We start from the raw sequence: 8,627 nt of genomic DNA, 5'->3' as shown, positions 1-8,627 counted from the left end.
TCTTTCAGCGTTTTAAACTCCCCTGGATAGTCAGTCGCCGCTGTTCTTAGAGAGTGGGATAGAATTTCCCTTCCCTCTCTCCACAGGGGAAAAAATACTTTGGGCAGCTTATACAGATAGAAAAAATAATTAGGATTGAAGAGAGGTTCAGATCTCACCAAGTCTCATCCACACTGCTTTAGAAGTGCCTGGTGGTAAGTTTGACTTCGGCTGTCTGCAACCTAGTGACAGGCCATATTTCTATGGCTGGTCTTTCGTCCGCCGGTTTGGAGGACTGTCCCGGATCGAGCGGGAGGGCTATCGGCCTCCCTCGATCAAACAGGGGTCCCCTCGCTTGTTGCCCCTACAGGGTGACTTTCGACCCTTTCCAGGGTCCCCCAGCGGTGCGAAACCAAACACGGAAGACGTAGCCCAAACGACTGCCATGGTGCTGCAATATTCATCACTTCGGGACTTGCTCATAAGCACTAGGGGGCACTCACCACGTAACTTTGAACGAGCATTAAGTGAACGTTTGTAACTTGGGGATTACCTGTAGAAGAAAGTGGATGCAAACAAAGGAATAATAATAAGAGCTGAGGTGGCGCAGCAGTTAGAGTGCAGTACTGCAGGCCACTTTAGCTGACTGTGTTCAGCAGGTCAGCGGTTCAAATCTCACCGGCTCAAGGTTGACTCAGCCTTCCATCCTTCCGAGGTAGGTAAAATGAAGACCCAGATTGTTGGGGGCAATGTAAATATATATATATATATATACATTGCTTACTGGTGTACACCGCTTAGAGTGTGCTTGCACTTAAAGCGGTATATAAGTCTCATAAATAAATAAATAAATAACAATTGTGTCAATTCATGTTTTTAAAAAAGATTTATATGCAAACTGTTTTAACTACTACCATGCCCGTCATACGAATTAAAGTGGTTCTATTAGGCCTATATATCACTAGACTGAAAGGAAAAACACAAACATTTATTTATTAAATTTATTTGCTGCCCATCTCGTTTCAAAGTGACTCTGGACGGCTTAAAGCATAAAAAGCATTGAAATCATAAAAAAAAGTATTTCTAAGACAAGAAAAATGGAAACTACTATAAAAAATAGAATTATAGTTAAAAATCAGGAGGGAAGGAACAGGATGTGCAAGTGGGAAGGTGGGAGTGCCTCTTAATACATCAATCACCTCCAGTGTGATGCTCCCCTGTTGGGACCTGGGGGAGAGCAAGGTCTTCTGGCCCTTAAAGGTTAGAAGAGAGGGAGCCAATCTTATCTCAAGTGGCACAATGTTCCAAAGGGCAGGAAACACAGCAGATAAGACTCTTCTCCTGGATCCTGCCAACTGGAATTTCTTGACTGATTGACTGACTGATGGGGTCCATAGCATACCTCCTCTGCCAGTGCGGGTGGGGTGAGCCTGTTCCAATGGGGTTAGACAGTTCATCAAATAACCTGGACTCATGCCAGGTTAAATCACATACAGGGATTTAAAGATAATAACCAACACCTTGAATTGCACCTGGAAGCCAACCAGCTGCCAGGCAGTTCATAGTAGTGATGTTACATTGGCCACTGTATGGGCCCCAAGAATTGCCTTCGCTGCCACACTCTGTACCAGTAGAAGCTTCTGAATGCTCCTAGCACATGGAAATGAAAACATAGCCCTTGTCAGAATTACTTAAAACAAATACTTGTTTCCCAGGAACTGCACAGCAGATATGGAGGACAGCCAAATAATCCCAGGAAAAGGCATGACTGCTTTAATGAATTGCAGGTAGATGCCATGCTCCTGATTCCATGGACTCTGAAACACTTTTATGATTCTAGCTTGTTAAGATTTATGGGTTCCAGTAACTTCACTGGGATTGGTTTGGTTCTTTTCTTGCCCTTGGCATTTTGAGGTGCTGGGTTAAGCCAGAAGTGCAACTGGAAGCTTATTTCAGAAGATGCTAGTTTGTCACCATTTTTGGCTCCTCTTCATGGAGCCTTTATGATTCCAAATCTAAAGTACTGTACTGTTACATTTTTATTCAAAATATTCGGCACAGTGAAGTGTTTCTATGAGAATTCTTTCACAACATCAGTTCAGAACACATTAAAAGAAGAAATGGATCAGAAAGAAATGTAAAGATGCAACAACAATGGAAAAATGTTTTTTTTTCTATTGTCACTAATACAATAGGAACTTTTATGAGAAAGGAATTTGTCAGATACTTGAAACAAACCCACAAATTATTATGTGAACAGTTCAAAGTAAAAATATTCACATCCTGTTGAAATAAGAAATGAGAGGAACATTATCTTCAGAATGTTTAAATAGTTGAATTATTTTTTTAAAAAAAAATCATAGGAATATGGAAGATCAATCAAATAAGAGCTGGATTTCAATGACATAATTACTGGCCATTATGAGAACTGGGGAGGGGAAATAGGAATAGTTTGTCTCATTTAAAAAAACTGTTAGTTATTAATTCAACAGGACTCATTATAAAGTAATAGTCTTGACAAGAAATAAACCATAATTTAATTAGTAAGCTTTATTTTGAAAGTAGACTTACAGAGAAATAAATTTTCTTCAGCAAGATTTTCACACATAGTTTCACACATAGATTTAACAACTAGTACGGAACCCTTCGTCATATCTGCCTTCCGATTTGAGTCTTTCTTTATAAGCCTGCAAATAAACAAAATTTTATTCCAAAGATTAAAGTCATTTCAAAATAGAAACCCTCTTCCAAGCACTGAGCAGAATCACAGAATAATAGAGTTGGAAGGGACCTTGGAGGTCTTCTAGTCTATCCCCCTGCTTGATCAGGAGACCTATAACCATTCTGGACAAATAGTTGTCCAATCTCTTCTTGAAAACCTCCAATAATGGAGAATCCACAATTTCTGCAGAATGAGATTGCAATCCTTACTTGGGAGAAAATCTAACTAATTTCTGAGTTAGCTTTTTGTTTTATTAAAATACTTTTATACTAGACTGTTGAATATTGCAAGGCAGTTTTAAAAAATTCCAGTACTAAACATGTGTAGAAATAAACTAAATGTAGACACTTTAAGTTATGTGTTGATACTGTTCTTCATTTTTAATGTTTACTTTCATGTGGTCCAATTGTCTGCATAATAATAAATAAGGATGTTGACAAATACTTTGAAAAATCTGATATAACTAAATAAAACTAACAGTGTAAATCGTGTTACTGATCAAGACTGGGAGTAGTGAATGCTTGATTCTCAGAACTGAATTCAAATCGAATTAAACAGTATTTTAACTTAGTAATTCATTTTATCAATGTCATTTAAGCAAATTAAAACAGCATGCTGCATTGCATAGGGCTACTTCTGTGTTATTTAACTAGTCTTAATTTAATGGTAACAGAAGATAAATGAATCAGAAATCTGGAAAACTTTAAGGACTAAAGAAATAAAAACAGTTGCAATTTTTAAAAAGACATAAAATAGTAATGGTATTTACACTATGTGGGGTTTTTTTTGCAGCAGCAATAACTAAAGACAATTCATTGTTTGGTTGCCTGCAACTAAACTTCCAGATCTCTGAGTTTCAAAACATATGCCTAATGGCTTTTTCATTTAAAGTTTGTAATATTTAAATTTAATAAATTTAATAATATTTCTAAGCAAACAGAAAAAGAATGTCCTTTGTTTAGTTCGCTATATATAATAGGTGAACTATGATTTTGTGACTCAGAGGATGCATGCCGCAAGGATTTTTTTCAAAGTGGGTTCCAATGTCAGTGAAGTGTCTCTTTAATTCTAAATTCAGAAATGAACTGTACCAATTGTCAGAGGAACCTTGATTTCAAAAGGCCTCCACTGTTAAGCCCAATGAGAAAAGTACCTTCCATACAGATATTTCCAAATGCAGAATTTCATAGAAAAGTCTCTATTTGTCTGTTTCTTGGAAGAAAGATAATTCACAAAAATAATAATAAAGAGGATATGCTGCATTATATTTCACATCATTCCCTAGGCATTAAAGACACTCGAAGCATTTACAGGCAGAAAATCACTTCTATCAAAAAACTGAACTATTGATATACTCATGCAAAGTAATGATGTAAACTTTTAAACTTACCCTATTGGTTTTCAAGACATACCACCAGAAAACAAAGGGCCCTGCTCCCCAAAGAAGACTCAATAGGGAGCTTTTAGGAGTAAAACGGTAACTAGGATACACATTTTGCCTTCTGGCATGATCCCAACGAATTACAGCAGGATCTTCCTAAATCAAAGAGAATGAAAAATTGCCTAATTACACAACGAAAGGAATCAATTATGGAAGCACATGTGCTCACCTTAATGCTATCACTCATTTCGTGGCTTTTTCTGCACTAAGTACTATATCAGAGGTTTCCAAACTTGGCAACTTTAAGATTTATGAACTTCAACTCCCAGAATTTCCCAGCTAGCTTGGCTGCCTGAGGAATTCTGGGAGTTGAAGTCTACAGTCTTAAAGTTGCCATGTTTGGAGGTCCCGGTACTATACGAAAGATGTGCAAAATGGGGGTGGGGCTCCCCACGGACGCCGGAAGCAGTTGGTTGCAAGATTTAGTTTAATTTGCGCAGCGGGGTGGCAGTACTAAACCTTGCAAGCAACTGCATCATCCTAAGGTCGAGGGGAACAAAAAACGAGCTCTCTCAGCTTTCAAAGCGGACTTTATACGCCTTTTCTTCGGGCCGAGGAGGGGGGCGAAGACCCGGAAGCCTCGGCCCTACCTGATCGGCAGCCCTGAAAGGAGAATGAACGACCCCACGGCACGTCACAACATCTCCTTTTCTGGAAGAAAGTCCCGGCCCGCCCGCCCGCTCGGCCCCGGCTCACGATGAGCTCCGTCCGTCGAGGGTCATTAAGCCGCAGGAAGAACTCGCGCTTGATGCGGGAGCGGAGGGCGACCCGCTCGGCTTCCGCACGGCGTTTCTCGGGGGTCCATTGGTATTCGTTGGGGTCCAGCTGAGGTGGCAACCTCGCTAGAGGTGCCGGGCGGTACTTGGACGCAAAGCGGGAGACCGAGGACACGATAACCATGGTCGAGGGCAAAACACAGGCTTAGCTTGTTCTTCCACGCATGCGCACGCACGGCGCCTTGCGTTCATATGCGCCACTGAGCTAAGAAAGTTTAGAACTTTATGCATGTACACAAAAATGATCTTTGAATCCCGTTATAGCTGCAGTAATAATTGGGAGACTAGTGTTTTTTCAACTTCGGCAAATTTAAGATGTGTGAACTTCAGCTCCCAGTACAGTGTATTGGCTGAAGAATTCGGAAGTTTAGGTCCGTATATTTTAAAACTACCAAGATTAGACAATCTGAGAACCTTATTTCAGATTTATAACCTTTTATTATATATTTTAAAAGGCATGCAAGAACAAGGCACGTTGTCAGGAGTGCTGTCTACCTGGCCAGTTGCAGCAAACTCTCTTTTCATATAGAACTAGAAGGGTTTCAAGTCCAGTTCAGATTACGATAATCCTACACACTGTTATTCATTTCAAATATTCAGGGCAAGAGGGAGTAAATATCTGAGGCTGTACAGATGTCATAAATGCTTAAAAAAATCCAGGTATTGAGTTTGGAATTGCAGTAGCAGTTTAGAAAAGGAGAGGCAAAATGAATAGTGATGGAGTAGGCTAAAGCAGGGGTCCCCAACCCCCAGGGTGTGCCAGCAACGGGTTCGCACAAACAAGCAAAGCCCCATCTGCGGGATGCAGGTAGCACACAAAACCACACACCCTCTGGTCTGCTGAAAAACCTCTCTCCACAGAACCGGTCCCTGTGCCCAAAAGGATGGGGACCTCTGGCCTAAAGTCAAAAATACTGGATATCTCAAGCAGTGCGATGGTTCTTGGATGGAGGCAAAAAGTAGGTACCCTTTTCCCCTAAGGCCTGCAGATATTTTTTATGATCATAGCAGTCTCAGTATTGATGCTTTTAAATATCCCAGGTAAGAAAAACAAGAAATGTACATTAGTGGGAGAGGCCAGAAGGATATTATGCTAATTGTTAACATTGATTTGTATCTAGTTTATGTTCCTATGCTCCTGATAAAAAATGATCTTTGGCATTTTCTTTGCCCATCCTAATTCCTAGTTGTTGGGATATTTTGAAAAGTAAAGATTCCAGATATTTTCCTTTCTATTCCACTTAAAAGAAGCTCCCATTAGATAAAAGAAAGTTCCATTGAAGGCAGTATATTAATAACTAGTTTGTTTCCTGCTTTAGTGAGAAAAAAGATTAAAAAGAAAGTGATAACTCTCCCAGCCAGTTTTGTATGGGAGGAAGTCTGCCAAATCAATGACTAAAACTTTGATAAAGATTATTCTGACGTTATTACACACTAGAGTCTTTAAACTGAAATGTTAGATAGTTGTTGTTTAAGCTAAAATGGAGCCCTTTATACCAACCCATTTATTGGAATTTGGTAAAAATGATTTTAAAAATTTACTGCTTCCAGATGAGAGCTAAAAAAAATCAATGATCCAAATATTATAAATGCTAGTTGTAATGTAATGTGGAATGATGAACAATCACTAGAATAATGATGTGTCTGCATAATTACTGGAATAGTGCTGTGTTAGTAGTGTGTGACTAACCTAATATGCGTTGCACTTGGATACAATGTATGTAGCAAACTCTCCATTGTATGCCCGTGAGAAACGAACCTAATGTATTACAATGTGTATTCCTTTGTTCCTGAGAAAAAGAAAGTATAAAACTGAAGTCTGAACCCGCCCTCGGGGTTCAGAATTGCTGTAGCTATTGCTTCTGAACCTGTGCAATAAATCTCTCTGCTAAAACCCTCTGGAATTCGTAAGAGTCTTTTCGATTTCCACAAGAATGTTGCAGCTGAATAGAGTATAAGTTCAAATTTAAGTGTTCTGTACTGATCTTTTAGAACTAAGGCTAGGATGACAAAGTAGACCACAACCTATTTCTTGGTAAACTAGAAAAATGTGGGATTGACAGTATCACCACCAGATGGATTTGTAACTAGCTGACAAACTGTACTCAACAAGTAGTCCTTAATGGTACTACATCTACATAAAGCAGTGGGGTACCACAAGGTTCTGTCTTAGGCCCAATACTTTTCAATATCTCCATAAATGATTTAGATGACGGAATAGAAGGGAATCTCATCAAATTTGCAGATGACACCAAGCTGGCAGGAACAGCCAACACCCCAGAAGACAAGCTCAGAATCCAAAAAGATATTGACAGATTTGAACAATGGACCCTAACTAACAAAATGATATTTAATGTGGAGAAAAGTAAGGTTTTACACGTGGGCAGGAAAAACCAAAGGTAGAAGTATAGATTAGGTGAAACCTGGCTCAAAAACAGTAACTGGGAGAGGGATCTTGGAGTCCTAGTGGACGATCACTTAAACATGAGTCAGCAATGTGCGGCAGCAGCCAAAAAAGCTAATACAATCCTTGGTTGTATAAACAGGCATAGAATCAAAATCATGCAAAGTATTATTACCGCTTTGTAAAGCCTTAGTAAGGCCACATTTGGAATACTGCATCCAGTTTTGGTCACCACATTACAAAAAATATGTTGAGACCTTGGAAAAAGTGCAAAGAAGAATTACTAAGATGATTAAGGGCCTAGAGACTAAAACATATGAAGAACAGTTCAGGATTTGGGAATGGTCAGTCTAGATAAAAGAAGGGCTAGGGGGGGACACGATAGCCTTATTCCAGTATTTGAGAGGCTGCCACAAGGAGGACAGGGTCAATTTATTTTCCAAAGCACCAGACAGCAGGACAAGAAACAACAGATGAAAACTAATCAAGGAGAGAAGCAACCTGGAATTAAGGAAAAACTTCCTAACAGTGAAGACAATTAACTAGTGGAACAGCTTGCCTTCAGACTTTGTGGGTGCTTCATTACTCAAGGTTTTTAAGAAAAGACTGGAGAATCACTTGTCTGAAATGATATAGGGCAGTGATGGCGCACCTTTTAGAGACCGAATGCCCAAACCGCAATCCAAAACCCACTTATTTATCGCAAAGTGCCAGGAGTGCATCAGCATTGTAGTGCCCTCGGGGGGGGGGCATGGCCCACTGGGTGGGTGTGGCTGTGATGGTCACAGCAGACTGGATGGGCAAACAAGGACCAACAAAAGCAAATCTCTCCATTAAGTACCGTATATTCCGGCGTATAGGGCGACCCGGCGTAGAAGATGACCCCCTAGTTCGACACCAGGTCGCAAGACGATCGACGCCGAGTTGCATGCCTAGAAAGTCGTCTTATATGCTAAAAACTACCGGTATTTCCGGCGTATAAGATGATCAACGCCGAGTTGCATGCCTAGAAAGTCGTCTTATACGCCGGAAACTACGTTATTTCCGGCGTATAAGATGATGGACGCCGAGTCTCATGCCTAGAAAGTCATCTTATATGCTAGAAACTACCTTATTTCTGGCGTATAAGATGACTCGGCGTATAAGACGACCCCCGAGTTCGGAGGCTGTTTCGACGCTCTCAAAAGTCGTCTTATACAGCTTCCGGTGGTCAGCGACGATGATGGCGGCTACTTTGTAGCCGTCCTCCTGGGACGGCGTCAGATCTGCGGAGCACAGCGCGCATCAGCTGGCCCGCGGCTCGAA

At 40.5% G+C, this 8,627-nt stretch overlaps 1 protein-coding gene across 1 annotated transcript; it reads right to left on the bottom strand.

Annotated features, from left to right (window-relative positions):
• Window positions 1-2,504: 2,504 nt before the first annotated feature.
• On the bottom strand, window positions 2,505-5,094 carry NDUFB4 (NADH:ubiquinone oxidoreductase subunit B4). Its single transcript, XM_039366662.1, has 3 exons — window positions 4,839-5,094; window positions 4,092-4,238; window positions 2,505-2,666 (listed from the first exon to the last, which is right to left on the bottom strand). Exons 1-3 carry the CDS (start codon window positions 5,040-5,042, stop codon window positions 2,604-2,606), a joined length of 414 nt encoding a protein of 137 aa, XP_039222596.1. The 5' UTR covers window positions 5,043-5,094; the 3' UTR covers window positions 2,505-2,603.
• Window positions 5,095-8,627: the final 3,533 nt, after the last annotated feature.

Source organism: Crotalus tigris, unplaced genomic scaffold (assembly GCF_016545835.1).
Source record: "Crotalus tigris isolate CLP2741 ecotype Arizona unplaced genomic scaffold, ASM1654583v1 scf7180000020347.5012614909:4044961, whole genome shotgun sequence".
Lineage (NCBI taxonomy): Eukaryota > Metazoa > Chordata > Lepidosauria > Squamata > Viperidae > Crotalus > Crotalus tigris.
The sequence above is the reverse complement of the archived record's forward strand: the minus strand, read 5'-3'. Positions and strand labels throughout refer to the sequence as shown.

Coding starts and splice junctions, on each gene's coding strand:
- NDUFB4 (XM_039366662.1), bottom strand. CDS start 5,042: ATGGTTATCGTGTCCTCGGTCTCCCGCTTTGCGTCCAAGTACCGCCCG. Junction 4,239..4,838: donor CTCGACGGACGGAGCTCATC/GTGAGCCGGGGC, acceptor TCTTTGATTTAG/GAAGATCCTGCTGTAATTCG. Junction 2,667..4,091: donor ATGTCTTGAAAACCAATAGG/GTAAGTTTAAAA, acceptor GTTTATTTGCAG/GCTTATAAAGAAAGACTCAA.